The sequence below is a fragment of the Daphnia magna genome, unplaced genomic scaffold (assembly GCF_020631705.1).
Source record: "Daphnia magna isolate NIES unplaced genomic scaffold, ASM2063170v1.1 Dm_contigs107, whole genome shotgun sequence".
Taxonomy (NCBI): Eukaryota; Metazoa; Arthropoda; class Branchiopoda; order Diplostraca; family Daphniidae; genus Daphnia; species Daphnia magna.
The window spans coordinates 260,796-277,674 of NW_025533125.1; the positions used below are offsets into that span (position 1 = coordinate 260,796).

General features: G+C 40.4%; 4 protein-coding genes and 1 long non-coding RNA gene across 5 annotated transcripts; 1 reads left to right on the forward strand and 4 right to left on the reverse strand.

The window, feature by feature from the left end:
• Positions 1-231: 231 nt before the first annotated feature.
• LOC123466633 lies at positions 232-1,094 on the reverse strand. Its single transcript, XR_006641494.1, has 3 exons — positions 921-1,094; positions 565-864; positions 232-507 (listed from the first exon to the last, which is right to left on the reverse strand). It is a non-coding gene; the product is annotated as an uncharacterized LOC123466633 (long non-coding RNA).
• Positions 1,095-1,211: 117 nt separating this feature from the next.
• LOC123466632 lies at positions 1,212-2,397 on the forward strand. Its single transcript, XM_045166851.1, has 4 exons — positions 1,212-1,579; positions 1,656-1,744; positions 1,802-1,948; positions 2,003-2,397. Exons 1-4 carry the CDS (start codon positions 1,486-1,488, stop codon positions 2,246-2,248), a joined length of 576 nt encoding a protein of 191 aa, XP_045022786.1. The 5' UTR covers positions 1,212-1,485; the 3' UTR covers positions 2,249-2,397.
• A 1,423-nt stretch (positions 2,398-3,820) lies between these two features.
• LOC123466646 lies at positions 3,821-5,269 on the reverse strand. Its single transcript, XM_045166864.1, has 3 exons — positions 4,666-5,269; positions 4,194-4,595; positions 3,821-4,134 (listed from the first exon to the last, which is right to left on the reverse strand). Exons 1-3 carry the CDS (start codon positions 5,006-5,008, stop codon positions 3,821-3,823), a joined length of 1,059 nt encoding a protein of 352 aa, XP_045022799.1. The 5' UTR covers positions 5,009-5,269.
• A 1,134-nt stretch (positions 5,270-6,403) lies between these two features.
• Positions 6,404-7,952, reverse strand: LOC123466634. Its single transcript, XM_045166852.1, has one exon. The coding sequence runs from the start codon at positions 7,896-7,898 to the stop codon at positions 6,477-6,479; it is 1,422 nt and encodes a 473-aa protein (XP_045022787.1). The 5' UTR covers positions 7,899-7,952; the 3' UTR covers positions 6,404-6,476.
• A 6,920-nt stretch (positions 7,953-14,872) lies between these two features.
• Positions 14,873-15,949, reverse strand: LOC123466635. Its single transcript, XM_045166856.1, has one exon. The coding sequence runs from the start codon at positions 15,929-15,931 to the stop codon at positions 14,984-14,986; it is 948 nt and encodes a 315-aa protein (XP_045022791.1). The 5' UTR covers positions 15,932-15,949; the 3' UTR covers positions 14,873-14,983.
• Between the last annotated feature and the right edge of the window lie 930 nt (positions 15,950-16,879).

Consider the following 16,879-nt stretch of genomic DNA (forward strand, 5'->3'; position numbering starts at 1 on the left):
ACTGCCGAAGAAGACGTTTTATTTATTTTTTTAATCAAAATGTTAAAAAATCTTCTGCTTCTGAATTCGTTGTATTCCTCTTGCCTGACCGGATTAATATCAAAATAAGGACTAGGTTACTGCCAGTTATTTTTAAACATACACAAAAAGTACGCACAATGTTAATTTTACTGCTTCAACAAACGTTTTCTTCTTCTTTTCGTGGTCTTCCTACTCGTCTTGTTCCCGTTTCTGTTTCTGTTCCTGTTCTTATTCCTCTTCCTTTTCCTGTTCTTGTTCCTGTTCCTGTTCCTCTCCCTCTCCCTCTCCCTCTCCCTCTTCCTGTACATGTTCCTGTTCCTAAACCTGTTCCTGAACCTGATACTGATCCTCTTCCTGATCCTCTTCCTGTTCCTCTTCCTGCTCCTTTTCCTTCTCCTCTTCCTGTTTCTGTTCTTTTTTCCTGGTGAGCAATAGATGACAGCAGACGGCTTATTTTTACATGAGGCAATTGTGCCAATTTAGGATCTACAAAAATTTTTTATCTTTATTTCCATTCTGTGTAGTTTATGTGAATAATAGTACCTCTATTTTCAATTGCCAATTTTGAACGCGTAACCGCCCCGATTCTGTCCGCGAATGATCGATTCGCTTTGACCGTGATTTCATACGATTCAGCCTCAGCAGCAGCCGTCTCGCTGGCCTCGGAAGCGTCAGTCGACGGATGCCTTCTTTCCTCTTTCTATTATAAAAAAGAATGTTTCAAACTAGTATGTTTATTCTGGTATATATTTGTTACCCGTTTTTCATTTCTTTTTCCCATCCTTCCTCGTCTTTTTCTTCGTTTTGTACTATTTCATTATCTGATTCCCTTCCTTCTTTTTTCTGTTGTAAATAACAATGTTTATAACTTGTATGTTTATTTTGTATATATTTGTTACCTGTTTTCCCATGCCTTTGCTCCTTCCTTCCTCGTCTTCTTCTTCGTTTTCTAAAGTGTCATTGTCTGTTTGCTTTGTACCCTTGTTATGTTGTAACAAACAATCTTTGAAATTTGAATTCTATTTTGTATATATTTGTTACCTGTTCCCCCACGGAGCTTGGAACGGTACTGCGCGGAAGTCAACGTGGAAATGGGAGGGGTCAGAAGTGTTGGAATTTGACACAACATGGCAAACATGGTCTCCACGTACGTACGGGCATGTCCGTACCAAAAAACGTCGCATTTCTAGCCTTCTCATTGGCTCACAGGCTTCAGAGGGACGGGCAATTTATTTTTTATTTTGTTTTTCTTTCTCGGTTTTTAATGGCCGCTTCGCTCTGGCACATACAGTTGCTTTTTAGTATCATTCCTGTTTATTCAAGTGCAACTGTCAGGTGTCAAAATACTAGCAATTTATAATAATTACAATTCAAATTCAAATTCTCACATTTCAATTCTCAAATTACAATTCTCACATTACAATTCTCAAATTGCAATTCTCACCTCAAATTTAATCTCCTCTCATGGAATTTACTCCACAACAAAGTGCTTCAACATCCCGTCTGAAATTATGCAAAGAGTATTTCCCAATGTCCCCTGATATTTTTAATGCAACAGGTAATTGATTGTTATGTCCGCGTGTTATGTTTTTTAATAGTGATTAATAATCTACCCTCTCCCTCTTGATATAAAGACTCGGATCAAGAAGAATCATCATTGGCCGATGGTTCTGCCAACTCATGTTCTTCAAATCAGACAAGTGAAGATATCGAAGACAATGAAGTAACCTATTACAAACAGTGACATGATTTGATTCTATATGTGTGTTTGATTTTTCAGGTTGCATTTCTTCGAAGAAGAATTCAAGTGTTGGAGATTGAAAACAGGTCCCTTTATAGAAAAATTGACGATATGGAAAAGAAGGAAAAGAAGATTGCAGAACACAATAAAGTGAATGTTGAGAGACCAAGAACAAGTCATTTATTGGTAAGATAGTTGTCAAACATTTATTTTCCTATTTTCATTCATGTAAATTTCAAGGTTCCTTTACTACACGCATCGACTGTGGAAATCGAGAAATCGGAGCTGGACGAAGTGTTGGTTGTTGCCAAAGCTTCACGTGAAAATTTAAATGCTACTGTCAATCGGCTTTTAGAAGCTGTCTACTCCAAAACCTTTTTAGGAAGTCATTCGTTATCTGGGGGAGTGCCGAAAACAAAGAAAAAGAAAAAATGTCTACCCATCCAAATCAGACGGTCAAGCCAGGTCTTCCAACATTTACTGTAATATCTTCTTTTTTAGAACAAAGTTGAGGCCCAGAGAGCTACAATTGTCAAGCAACCTGCACTCCTGCAGCAATCAAACGTGTAGACTGTTTTTAAAAGTATTGATTATTGGAATGTCATGATGCAAATACATTTCAAATTTTAAAACAATTCAAACTTTTATTCAAAATATGTTATAGAATACCAAAATATCACAAAAAAACATTTATGGGACAATTGAAACAAATTAGGATTGCTTCACAACAAAAACTTAAACTTTTTTTACTTAAACAAATTATAGCTTTTTTGCATAAGTTTAAAAACAGTTCTGCATTTTTCTTGCAATCTTGCAATAACAATTTGAACAATTATGGGACAATTAAAACAATTATTGAGTAAAATATAACAAAAAACGAACAAAAATTGAAAAGATATAATGTGTCATGACCGGCATGACTTAATTTTGAGCAACTTGTAAAGCAGACAACCAGATTGCTAGCATGTCATTTTTGAAAGCAATGTTGCCACTCTTGGTCAAAGCGATTTTAGCGAAGGCGGAAGAGAAAGAGATCTAAAAAAATGAATTAAAATTTTAAACAGCTTCGATTCAATTGAAATTTATATCCTATGAAAGCTCTTAATCGGATACGTATTTTTCTGTGAATATATAATGGGTAATTCAATTTCATAACTTGTAAATTAAAATTTTAAGTTATGGTAGTAAATTACTCACTAGTACGGAACTGTCTATGTTTTTCAAAAATTTATTTACAGCTTAAATATATCTCAAAAAGCCTAAAACTTTACATAATTCGATAGCTCTTGATGAGATCTATCTTTTCATATAAAATTTATTTAAAAATGTCAATAATATCGAAATCCCCTGAAAACGGATTTTTTTACTCATACTTTTATAGCGACCCAGTTCTGTAGGCGACTCTGTAGACAAAACGGAAGAACTTTTGTATGAGAAACTTTTACTTTTTACATTTTTATAATAAATATTATATATTTAGATAGATCTCCTTAAGAACTATCAAATTTCGTGATGTTTTACGCATTTTTAGATGTATTATAGCTTCAAATAAATCATTTACAAAAATAGACAGTTCCGTACAAGGGAGTAAATTACTGTCATAAAACAAAACACATCTCTTTCGGCTGACAACTAGTCTATATCGCTTACGACTATAGGTACCTTATGCGAAAATGAATTTTCCATCCATTCGCCCGGATAAGTCTTGTCTCCTTACATACCAACACCTTCACCAGCGCGAGAATTTAAATTATTATAAACCGAAGTCATTAAACTTCGCAGTGAATAATCATCAGCAATTGGTTGATATTTAGTGTATTGTGCACTTCAAGAATATTTGTATTTTACAAATTATTCAAATATATAGAAATAACAAAAAAATGACTCTTCAAGTAATTTATTGGGTTTACAATGACAACATACATTCTTTAGATGCCCGACTGAACTGACTTCTGTTGATTGAACCACGCTGAAAATTAAAACAAGAACACTTTAAATTTAGTACTGGAAAAACATGATAAAAACACCTTACTCGGCGAGTGTCTTCTGATAATCCTTCTAGGCACTCCAAAAATTTTTTTCTGAACTGCTAGGTAAATTATGCTTAATAAGATACCACAGTCTCAAAACCTCAACGGAATATAAAAAGTTGAGAGCCTTTGGATTCCCTGGCATGAAATTGGATTGGACATATTCGTGAATAGTTGCATCAACTTTGGCGTGACATTTCAGGCATGAGAATATAGATGACTTGCATTCAAAACGCCCTTCTGAAGTGACGACGATTACTACACGAGATCCTGATTCAATGTGTACAGCAGGTGAACCACACAAAGTACATTGATGGGGTTTAAAACAGGGGACTGGAACATCTGAAACAAAATAATAAATAATAATTTAAAAGCAATAAGATGAGAAAATACTGTTGTACCTTTCTCTACGAGTTTCCCAGTGGAATCCACAAATTCCATAGTTTTCAAGGAGTACCAACTATCGCTGGAAACTAACCATCGATTATGAAATGGTTGCTGGGCATGAAAGGAAAAATCACAGTCCCCACAATAATGTTTTTTGCATGTCAAACACCTGATAGCTCTCCCTCCAGAAAGTGACTGCGAGCAGTTATCACACTGAATTACCAATGGATAAGCCTGCTTTGAAAGGAAATTGTCGTAAACAGATTCTCTGACTCCCTCCCACAAAGAATCCATGTTTTCCATTCTTTCTGCCCAAGAAGCACCCTTTGCGTTTTCATTTTCTGGGTAGCAGCTTGAAGAAATATCATTAAAAATAGTTGTTACATCAACAATCATTTTCAACAATTGTTCACCACCTGTGCACAAGAATAAAAACAAATTTAAAAAGAATACGAGGGATAATAAATAAGATCACTTAAAACTGACTTTGTGCAAGCTTTTCTTGACGGGAAACATCAAACCTATCATCAAGTTGAGTAATATCACTTTCCAATGCAGTTGAAAACACATTTGCAGAAGGAGAACTAACACTATTATCAGGATTATCCATGCGAGGTTTCTTTGTAGCTAATGATTTAGCTGTTTTCTTCCTTTTTGTAGATTCACTATTTTCTGGTGAACGCAAAGCACCCAAACAACGAGGTCTTGACGAGGGTTCACCCTCGGCTTTCACGGCTTCCTTTCTTTTTTTAGTTGTTTCTCTTCTGCGTGCATTTCTTCTTAACTCGCGAGCAGTAGGCACCTTTTTAAAAATGACGTTTCCATCCATTTTTAATGAAAGCAGGCGGCCATTAAAAACCGAGAAAGAAAAACAAAACAAAAAATAAATTGCCCGTCCCTCTGAAGCCTGTGAGCCAATGAGAAGGCTAGAAATGCGACGTTTTTTGGTACGGACATGCCCGTACGTACGTGGAGACCATGTTGGTTGAGAAAGACGACGAAATCTAAGAGAGTTGTCGCCGTTCCCCACCAGACGACACTAGCGGTATAGCAGACGAATTCACATTTTCATTTCTTGGCCCGTAAATACGTTTGTCAAATAGTTTCCGTTCAATAACAAACATATTTACAATGGAAAGAGCAAGTTCATCATCAAGAGATTAAGAAAATTCATCATCAAGTGATTTAGAAAGTTCATCATCAAATGATGCAGAAAACTCATCAGACAGTGATTCGGAAACCTCGTCAACAGAACAGAAAGGCAAGTGCATTGATTCCAAGAGAAAGAGGGGTTTTTCTTCTTTTTCTAAGTCTAAGGCAAATAAAAAGAAACCGAAAACCGTACAAAAACCTACTGCCGGAAAGTGCTTTACAATTTCTGGAACAGAATTTGAATTTGAAACATCTGATGAGGAAACTGACAATTCTTACACAAAATTTGAATTTTCTGATGAGGAGACTGAAACACATTCTAGTGACTCTGATGATTATTAAATAAACGTAAAAAATACAAACTTAATTATAAATCTATGAAAATAAAATTAATAAAAAAAATTTATATTTTAAATTAACTTAACTTGAAAAAAAAATTAGTTAATCAACTTAAATTTTTCAATAAACATAAGACAAAGCTAAGTCTTAAGAAAATGTAGCTTCAATAGCCTCGCTTCGCTCTTTTTCGCAAACTAAGTTACAAAAAATGAATTTAAATCGATAAAAATGAAACAAAGTAATAAAACCAACAATTTATAATTACTTTTCCTTGAATAAAAAGAAAAATCAATGAAATTACTAAGTTTTTAACATAAGACAAAGCTTTGTTTTAAGATATAGCATTTATGATATATATATGATACTGTCCTGCAACTGAAAACACCTCGAATTAAGCGTGATAAAATCAATTGCTCAATGCAACAACCATATCAGTTCTAAAATCATAAAAAAATTAAAAACATTTGTTTTCTTAAGACAACCCTTCTTCTGTTACTTTCGGAAAAATCCAGACAAACCTGTGTCTTAAGTTTGTGAGCATACGTTGGTTTTGGGCGGCTTTGGACAAATCATAAAAGTTTCTATTTATAACGGGCGTGCCGAGGCTTGTTCTCTCCGCTTGTTATATTTTCTAGAAAGTCTAATAACTAGGTCAACTAGTGGGGTATTAAGTTAAGGGGAGTTTAAGAAATAAGGTCTTAGTTTTAATTAAGCAAAAATAAAAGGGGCAAGAAGGGGCTTCGCTTGGCGTTTCGTTACATCGCTCCCCGTCATACTAGATTGCGTCCCGCAATCCAAAAGAAAATTCAGGGACCTGTGGGTCGGCTGCTTCTCGGCTGGTAAACCGCCGTAGGGGGAGGACGTGGGGGCTTACAGCAACATTTCCATATCAAACCACAAAATCCGAGGGCGTAACAAACACGAGCGATCAGTAGGAAAATAGCGATGAGCAGGATGATGAATGAGTAGACTTTAAAATTCTCGAACCAATTGGTAAAGGTTCCGAGACCTGCTTTCTCGGCTGCGGATACGACGATAGCCGATGTCCCTGTAATTTGATTGGGGACAGTCAGGGAATGTTCGTTCATGGAGGCTGTGATATCGGCCATTATATCCATTGGGCTAATGAGGGCTTCCGTATAAGCGGGATTGGTTTGATGTTGATATTCGAAGAAGTTGACGTCTTGATATCGGAAAGCGTCAGCCAAATCACGCTGTGGGATGACGACGGATGCTTCAACCGGTTGCCACGTGTTATTGCGATAGGCGTGAGGTTTGTCGTTAAAATTCACGATACCTCCAGCCCAGTAGCATGGCGTAAAAGCAGTGAGTTCCCAACCGGACCGGCCAATGGTGAAATTGTTAAACCGCGGTTGAGGTCCACAAGTGGTTGTATCCGTCGTGAAATTTACTGTTGTAGGGGTGCATTGTAGGGCTGAGACGATGTTTCCGGTGGCGATCAGTTTGATGCATTGCCGAAGACCCAGCTGTGCGGCTGCCAGCCATCCATTGTATTGGGCAGTTGACACGGCTTGTGCGTGTTTAGCACGTCGTTGGTCACACTGCATGCTCTGGATGACGCGGATAAGTTCATTTTCGTGACGGATGGCGGCGTCCTCCAAATACTGGATTCTTGCGTTTTGTCGGATGTTGATATCTAAAGGGTCATTTCTTTTTGTCACAATATCCTTGATGATGGATGGTACGGTAACTGCGGAAGGTCCCAATGGGTATTTAATGATGAACAAATGGTTGTCTCCAATCACGGTCCAACTGTCTATTTTTTTGTCCCATTTCACGGTTTGGCAGCGTGACATCAACCGTACGTGAAAGTCCAACTGTTTGGAGTCGTCTTGGAGGATCCAAGTCCCGTTCGTTGAAGATTCGTACCAGAATCCCACGCCTTTCTCTAATTGTCGGATTGCGATATCAGTTGGTTTTCCGTAGGTGTCGATCCAAAATAATGTTAAATGGTTATGGGATAGAGATCCATGGGATACGTTGGTTTTTCCTAGTGGCGTGTTTATCATGTCTCCTTCGTCAATTCGGGAAAGGACGACTTCTTCTAACATACAGTTGACTGTAACCACAGTGGTGGTTCTTAGCCAATAACCGAAGTCCTCCGGTTCTTGGTTAAATATCCATTTGTTTTCTGATTTCATCATTGGGCTCTCGTTGCATCGCCTCGATTGTCTCATTATATCACACTCTACCGCCGTCGTTTCCATGGCGATGCGTTCCGGAACGGTAATAATTTGTCCTACGAAATTGATCGTGATATGCTTAATTGATTTCCATCTACCACAGATGTATCCCGGGAAATTAAAAGCTGCCTTTTTGTCGGTCATGACTCGATAGTCGACTTTCGTATTCGAATTGCGTGTGGCAGGTTCGCAGGAGCCATCGGAAAATTGGAGGAGTCCGACTCCGCTTGGTTTGTTGCAGTCGCATGTCGTGGTCTGGAATGCATTGGTTGAGGAGAGCAGTAGGAGTAGCGTGACGAGGGTCGGCATTATCTAAGGTAATCATAAAAACACCTTGATTTACTACCGTATTTCCAGGCGGTAAATGTATATTTTTTTTTTGTTTTGTTTTTGTTTTTTTTGTTTGTTTGTTTTTGTTTTTGTTTTGTTTTGTTTTGTTTTTTTTTTTTTTTTTTTTTTTTATACACTTATAGGGTTTGGAGGGGGATGGACATATATGTGGAGAGCAATGGCATATGGCCGTATATTAGTATTATTATCTATCTGTATCTAAAACATCCTATCTTATATGGGGTAATAAGCATTAGGGGTCGATGGTCGGATAAGGGGAGCTACAGGGGGAAACATGGCCTTGTCGCAGGGGGCAATGGGGGGAAGTAAGATGAAGATGGAGAGAGAAGTGAGAGATGGCGAAATGGACTGCCGCAGCGTACGTTTGCATACGCTGTTTGTATCCGGCTTTATTCCCGACATCCTAAATTGTGGGGGGGAGGGAGGTGGTTGTGGTGGGAGTTCGTTTATTGTGGGGTTTACACGAAGAAAAGCGATTCACTATTGCAGGAGCGTGCAGAGGGGTAAGGAGTGGGGTTGGGCGGGTTATAGTATCGGATGGCTGAAAATGTAGCCTATTGAATCGTATAGCTGTTGGAGCCTTATCCGTTTTTATCGAAAGCATCCTATGGTATGAAGGGGTGGAGAACAGTCTACGTGACAGTCGTGTCACGGAGGGTTATTATGGAAATATGGCAGGTTGATTTTTCGTTTACCGTAGGAGTGGGAAAAAGGAATGCAAGGGGAGTGCTATATGGCTATATGAATAAAAGGGGTGAAAATATCATAGAGGGCGCACCATATGGTTGCCTGGGGCGTTTCCCTGAGATATATGTACGGCAAAATTTTTACGGGGTGGAAGTTGGGTAAAGGCAGAATGAGCAAGGGTGATATAGAGCAAGGAGATGGGGAAAAACGGTAGACGAGCTTTAGAGTTAGCGTATCAACTATAATTTTATTGCTAGTTTCATCCGCGTTTATCGGGCGCATCCTATATGATGGCCGATACGGACTCTCGGAGTTTATGCAGCATTAACAGTGTCTCCCGAAAAACAACCCAGTTATTATTATAAGTATTTATTTATTTATTATTATTGTCACGCGGTAAATTGTCGTCCTTTATACGATTTACTGTACGTGGAAGTTTTCCTTGTTTTCCCTTACTATTCGTAGAAATTCTCCTTGTTTCCCCTTGTTCTTAAACGAGAAAATACATCGACGTGATCCTTACGCTTATTGTTCTCCGAACAGCACAAACGTTCTGGGGTAAGAAGAGGAAGACTCAAGGCGGTTAGACAGAGAGAGTAGGAGGGGGCAGTTTAGTTTTGAGTGTGACTAGTGGTGGAATTGTCGAGTTAAGTCGACAGTGGAAGTGTTTTTGGGAGTCTGTGCTTCTTCGAATAGTGCGAGCCAGCTTTCAAAATTACATTTATTGAGACTGAAAACAGCCTAAGTGATTACGCCCGTTTACAACGTGACATTATTATTCTTATTATTTATTTTTATTTATTTTTTTTTTTGTTGTGTTTTGTTTTTATTTTGTTATTATTTCTTGTGTTTTGGTTTGTTTTGTTTAGTTTTTTTTTGTTTGTTTTATTTGTGTTTTTTTTTGTAATTTTTTTTGTTGTTTTTTTTTTTTTTTTTTTTTGTCTTTGTTTTTGTTTTGTTTGTTTTTTGTTTTGTTTGTTTTTTTGTTTTTTTTTTTGGTATTCAATTGACAAGGTTTTTTTTTTTTTTTTTATTTATTTAAAAAAAGCGAGAAAAACATTTTTTTTGTTGTTGTGTTACATAGTTATAACACATACATAGTGTATAAAACAAAAGCTAGCACTAAGGAAAGTAACATAAAGAAGAGCTCCCTGTGGTTTATGCCTGGACGTGTTGGGGCCATGAATAGTCCCGGTGATGGAGTTGCTCTCGGCAGCTGTAGGTCCATCGTGGACATCCGGCTGTAGGAGGCCGGTGGCCACGCTGCTGGGGGGAGGCCGAATGGTGTCCATCTCCGCTCGCTATCTCCACCCGGTTGGGTGAGCCGCCCCACGTAGCGGTCTAGGGCGAAGATGTTCTCCCAGTTGGGAGTTCCATCCGGATGGCTGGTTATGCTCGGCAGAGCGTTCCGGTTCACGAAGTACTCATCCAGAGCATCATCGGAAACGTAATGCCCCAACTCCGCGGAAAGGGAGCGGGTTTCTTGGAGGCTGACGGTCTCGTCGTCCTCCGTGATGGTATCGTCCAGCTCAACGGTGTCGTTGAGCGACGTTTCCATCCTCCAGATGTCCTCGATGAGACTCCAGTCTTCATCCGAGATGATTTGGGGAGTAGACATGTTTGCTGTGTGTTTGTTGGGGAAGGAATGGATGCTTGACGTTCGTTTTCGAGGTCCTTAAATACTCATTTCTCCGCCATTCGTCAGCGTGTTGTAGAGTTAGTGAACTTTCGTTGGAGGATCTTGACCTAGGCTGTTCGGTTGTAAACGGCTAATTGTCCCACGAGTGTCGTCCAATGTGCAGCACTGAACTTTTATGTCCTCTCTTGACCTCGATTTGTTTATTTATTAGGTTTTTAAATTTCGGCGATGAGACGCGTCTTTGGTCTAATTGTTGACCTGGCGCGTAGCCGTGGAAGATTTTTACTTGAAACACATGTTTCGGTGGGCGTGTCACACATGTGTTCGGGAACCATGTCGTCCATTGTTTGCAAGGTTACACTCGGAGGTGTTGAAGTCGCGTCACTTTGAGATTCACTACTTTCCCCTCCCGTGTCTTCCATAATATTGTTTTGTTCCGTCACGTCGTGCTCGTAATCATTTTCACTTTCCTGTTGTTTTTCTGTATTAGTCTGGGTGGCGATGTGTTTCCGGAATCGGTCTCTTGTTTCGACCGATGATTCGATATCCGGTATCGGATCGTCCATCCATAACATAGTTTCGTACAACGGCTTAAGCCTGTTACAATGCACTAGTTGGCAGTTGTATGAATTGTCTGCTATATCCACTGTGCGGTTGGGGTATACTTTCACGACACGATAAGGTCCTCGGAATTTCGAAGTGAACTTCCTGTTGTCGCCTTTTTGAACAACTCTGACGTCTAGTAAGACTCGATCTCCCGGTTTGTAATCGAAGACTTTCGCCCTTTTGTTATATTGTTCTCTTTGTCGTTCCCTGGCTTTTTCATTTTCCTCTCGTGCCCGGTGGAAGCTGTATCGTAGTCTTTCTAGGAGTTTGTCCACATAACCACCTGATGAGGGTACGGCTTCGGGAACTGCCCCCAAAATTTTGTTTATGGGAAAATTGCAATCCCGGCCGTGCATCATGTAGTATGGAGATTCGTTTGTGGACGAATGGACGGACGCTCGGTATGCAAAACAGATTTCCCCCAGCACATCTTCCCAATTATGATGTTGGCCGTCGACGAGTTCTTTTCTTAGCATAGTCGTTAGGGTACGATTAAATCTCTCCGTCTCCCCATTGCTCGCTGGATTGTATGCTGTGGTGAATCTTTGTTCGATGTTGAGTTGCTTGCAGAAGTATTTAAATAACCCGGACGTAAAATTCGGTCCTCTATCTGAGACGATGGCTAGTGGGGGCCCATGGGTCAACACAACGTGTTTATACACGCATTCTGCCGTAGTACGGGCAGTTTGATCAGGTAGGGCGACAGCGATCACGTACTTTGTGAAGTAATCGGTGATGACGCAAATACAGTTGTTTCCATTAGGGGACACGGGTTGGATAGGGCCTAAAAAGTCTATCCCGATTACTTGAAACGGGAATTTTGCTAGCTCATGAGGAAAAAGGAAAGCTCTGAGAGTAGAGTTGGTGTTTGCTATGCAAACTTCGCAAGCGGTACAATATTCTTTTATATCTTTTCTCATCGTGGGCCAGTAGTAATGATTTTTAACTTTTAAATAAGTCCTGAGATATGCCAGATGACCGGAAATGGGTTCGTCGTGCATCTGCTTCAACACTGTTCGGCGTAAGGTAAGGGGTAGAACCACTTGGGGATTTAAAAAATTTCTTCTGCTTTTCGACGTTGGAGTTTCTATTCGGTAGAGTATGCCGTTTGTAACTTGGTAGAGGCTAATTTCCTTTGCCCAGATTGGCATATTTTTTTCGTTTTCTTCCGAAAGAACTCCATCGTTGAGGTATTCCTTTATTGACTGACATAACGGGTCCGCGGCCTGGCTTGCTAAAATGTCCGGGTACGTCTCGTTCGTTCGAATATGGGCTACACGGAGGCGAGACAGACAATCCGCGTTTTGGTGCACACGTCCTGGTCGATATTTAATTTTGTAATTCGTGCCGGCTAGTAAAATAGCCCATCTGCCTAATCTTCCGTTGTTGTCTTTCTGTTCCTCTAACCACTGTAGGGGACGGTGATCGCTGATGACCGTAAATGGTTTATCCAACAAGTAGTGTCGGAAATGTTTAATAGAGAATACGACGGCTAAGGCTTCCTTTTCTACAGTGGCGTACTTCTGCTCGGCTGGTTTTAATTGGCGACTGGCGTATGCGATAGGTTTTTCGACACCGTCTTGTATTTGCGAAAGGACGGAGCCGATTCCATAATCGCAAGCATCGGTGAATAGCAGAAATTCAAGCTCGAAGTTAGGGTACGCAAGTAGTGGGGGGTGATTAGGCAAGTACGGAGTTTTTCGAAAGCAATTTGGTCTTTATCGGTCCAGGTGAAGGGTTTTTTCAATGCGTCTTTGTGTGTCTTTGCGGTTAAAGGTTGCGCAATAGATCCAAAATTTTCGATAAAGCGTCTGTAATACCCAGCTAGGCCTAAGAACGATCGTACTTCTTCCGCTGATGTTGGGACTTTATAAGTGGCAATTTTGTCTATTTTAGCGGGATCAGGGCCGATGCCGTCAGTAGAAATGACATGCCCCAGATAGTTCACTGATTGTTTCATGAATTGACATTTCTTTAATTTTAATTTAAGTCCTGCGCCTTTAATTAGGGAAAAGACTTCTCGTATGTCATTCAGATGGCTCTCGAAGGAATCCGAAAAAATTATTACGTCATCTAAGTAAACTAAAGCTTTTTGTCCTGCTACATCCCTAAGTATATGGTTCATTAAACGCTGAAAAGTCGCAAGTGCGTTACATAGACCAAAAGGCATCCTAACAAATTCGTATAGATTATTTTCTACAATAAAAGCAGTTTTTTCTTTAGAGGATTCCTCTAGTTCGATCTGCCAGTATCCTGATGCCAGATCTAAGGTCGTAAAGAATTTTTTTCCATACAGCCTATCGAGGGTGCCGTCGATTCTCGGAAGTGGATAAGAGTCTTTTTTGTTAAATTATTTAATTTTCTATAGTCAATGCAAAAACGCAATTCCCCCGATTTTTTTACAACTAAAATTACTGGAGCTGCCCATGGGGACGTCGAATGTCGTATTACGTTTGCTTGCAGCATTTCTTTTATCTGTTTTTCTAATTCTTCTCTTTGGCCTTGGCCTGTGCGATAGGGTCGAAGTCGAATAGGTCCTTTTCCTTCCGTATCAATAAAATGTTTTATTAATCCTGTACTCCCTAAACCAGAGTCTTTTGTCGCGAATAAATCAGTAAATTCGGTTAGAAGCGCAGCTAACGGTTTTTTATATTGTGGGTCAACATCCACATCTGTTTCAGGAACACACCCTTCAGTGGAAACGGTCTCCCGAGAAGCAGAGTCTTGACCTGATGATACTTTGCCTATCAGTTGACAAGAAAATTCTACCTCACCCAGGGGACTATCTCTCGGTAGAGTGTGTGACATATTGGAATTGTTTTCTACAACAATCTGATATTTTCTGTTTTCGTTCGTAGCGTTTACGAAATTGCCTATGTATATTCCCTCTGGTAAATCCATACTCTGGGAAAATAAAAAGAGAGAGCTAGTGCCTAATTTATCACCCTGCTCTTTTAATGTGGCCTCTACAACTTGAGAAGATCTAGGAGCAATTAAAACCTTCCTAACTAGAATCATGGCTACGTTGACCGTTGACTCTTGGCTCGTCGGTAATAACCCATCTTGTTTAACTTCCTGATTACCTTCCAGTTTGTCGCGGGCAAGGAATATAGTTTTAGAGCGGCCATCAAAAATAAACTCGTGTTTGTCTGCGGCGTCCAGACCCAATATACATGATTCTGATATACCGTTCGTGACGATAAATTCTTGGTCTAGTAAATTGGCTCCGTAAACAACTGGTAGGGAAACTAACCCTAACGTGAACAATTTTTTGTTGTGCACATCGTATAGTTCTACGTCGGACTCGGAGCAATTCACTTGCTCTTCCAACGCTATCCGATTAAAAATATCTATATGTAAAAGGCTCCGCGCTGCACCCGTATCGAATAATGCTTTAAACGGAATATCGTGAATTTTCACAGAAAGTCGAGGGGCTGCTGATTTACTAAAAGCTGTAATTTTTGCGACTGATGGTATGGTTTTTGGGTTTAATGACCTATTCTCCGTTAACCCCATTTTACGGCTGGCCTTTATTCGTTTCCCTGGTTCGGTGAAGCGTCAGTTTCGTTAGGCTTAATTAAGTTTTTCTTCTCGGGGCAAAATTTCGCTAGGCCTACTTGTTGACAAAAGTAACAGGTAGGTGGCGTCTCTGGTGTCGATTGCAGTTTTATAAATCGAAAGCAACTTTCGATGCTGTGGTTGGTAAGGCCGCAGTTTGAGCAGCCAGCGGCATTTTGCGTTGCCCTATTTCGTTGGAAAGGTTGCTGACCTGAGTTATTTTCGTTAGGCCTGCCGAAAGTGTTGCCGACTGGTTGTCGGAACCCGTTCATTGGGCCTTGGCGGTTGAAACTGTTTTGGGGGCGTGGTTTGAGAAATTTCCGTGTCTTGATTGGTTCGGGGGATAGCTGAAGTTATTTCTGGGGGGTTGACGTATCTCATTTGTTTGGCGAATGCTAGCCTGCATGATGCTGCCGAGGTTTGTTATGACGTCCGTTAAACGGTCAATTTTTCCGCTCAAGTCGGGCGATGTGCTTGTTTCTTGTAGAGCAGGTTCAGTGGTGGCTAATTTCAGGCAGGATGCGATTGAGTTTATGTGTTCACTTTGTTTTTCGATTGCTTGTAGGATAGCTGTTTCGTTTTGAGTGCTAGCTACCGCGTTAACAAATATCCTTTTGTCTTTTTCTATCGTATCCGATTGGACGCGCTTTGCGTACTTCTGTGTGATAGATACAAGTTCTTCGAATGTTGATACTGATTTGTGTCTTACGATGTTTTGAAGTTCTGGTTCCAGTCCTTGCAAAAATTTTTGTCGAAGTAATCTTAGTTGCGTGGTTTTTTCTTCGGGTGTTTCCTGGTTGTTGGAGGGATAGGCACGTGTGTATAGCGTTTTAAGTCTGTAGGCATAATTTAAAATATTTTCTTTTGGCTTCCGTTGTATCTCGTCGAATTGGTTTTGATAAAAATCAATGTCTTCGGATCCATGGTAGTTTTCTTGGAAGAGTTTCTTGATATCTTCGTATTCGTAAGTATCGCTGGATTCCAAGATGTTTTGTAGTAAGTCGTATGCTTCGCCCGACATTTTAGTTGATAGCATACTGATTATTTCTGCATTGTCCCAGTTTGACATGGCTACGACGTTATCGAAAAGCTTAATCCAACGATCGAAGCGAACAGCGGGGCTGCCTGAGAAATTTTGCAGTTGATTCAGCATGGTGATGGCTTCCCTGCCCTTACGGTGGTCATTTTTCCGGTAATAATTTGGGGGTGATGCCATTTCTTGGTTTTTTGTGATGTTTATGTTGTTGATTCCTTTTTCTTTAAATAAACACTCTTGGTCTTCGCTTTTCTTTTCGTCCCGTGTGACGTCAGTGGGTGAGTAATTTGTGCAGTTTACCCGAGCTTTTTTGTGTGTGCTGTTCTCGGGAGTTTGATAGCTCGCTTCTTTCGGGTAAGGCGTATATGCCTCGGTTTGTTTTAGAGTGTCAGCTCGGTTTGTATCAAACCAGAGACGGTGAGGATTTTGTGTCTTTTGTGGGGGGTAATAAACTGGTCCGTACGTATTTGGAAAATGAGGGATCGGATTCTGATCTTCAAGGGTGATGGCAGGGGTGTAACGTGGTTGAGGTCGAACAGGGGTTTGATCAGTTGACTGAATTTTGTACAAAATAGCGTGATCCCGATCCGGTGTTTTGTGTTCAATGTTATTGCTAGGGTTTCGAGTGGCTGGATGAGAGAGTAGGTTCCTTGTCGTGTCGTGTGTTTGGTACTCGCTTCTTTCCGGAGCGCTGTGGTGTAAATCTGCGCTACGACCGCGAATTGGCCCGTTATTTTCACAAAGTGGAGAATGGATCTTATTTCGTTGACTGCAGCGGTCACAAATGCACACAAAAGGGCTGTCAGCTCGCTCGCTTCGTGCTGCCAGAGTTGTAGAGCTTTCGTGAATTTCTTCCTTTCCACGAGTTTGGTTAAGTTGTGCAATAGTTCTGAAAAGTGGGGCTGGAGTGGAAAGTGGGAATGATGGTCGCACGTCTCTAGATATGCACGCTGAATGGCCTGTCGGAGGGGATGGATTTGCTGTTTGGATGGGGTGCTCTCTAGCTCCGTTGTTATCCAATCGATTATTGCACTGGCTTGTGGATACGCTGGGCGTATGTGTTTCAGCTCTTGCCGGAGTAGATGGGCGTACTGTTTGTGCAATGTCGCAATCCTCGTCGTGGTGTTC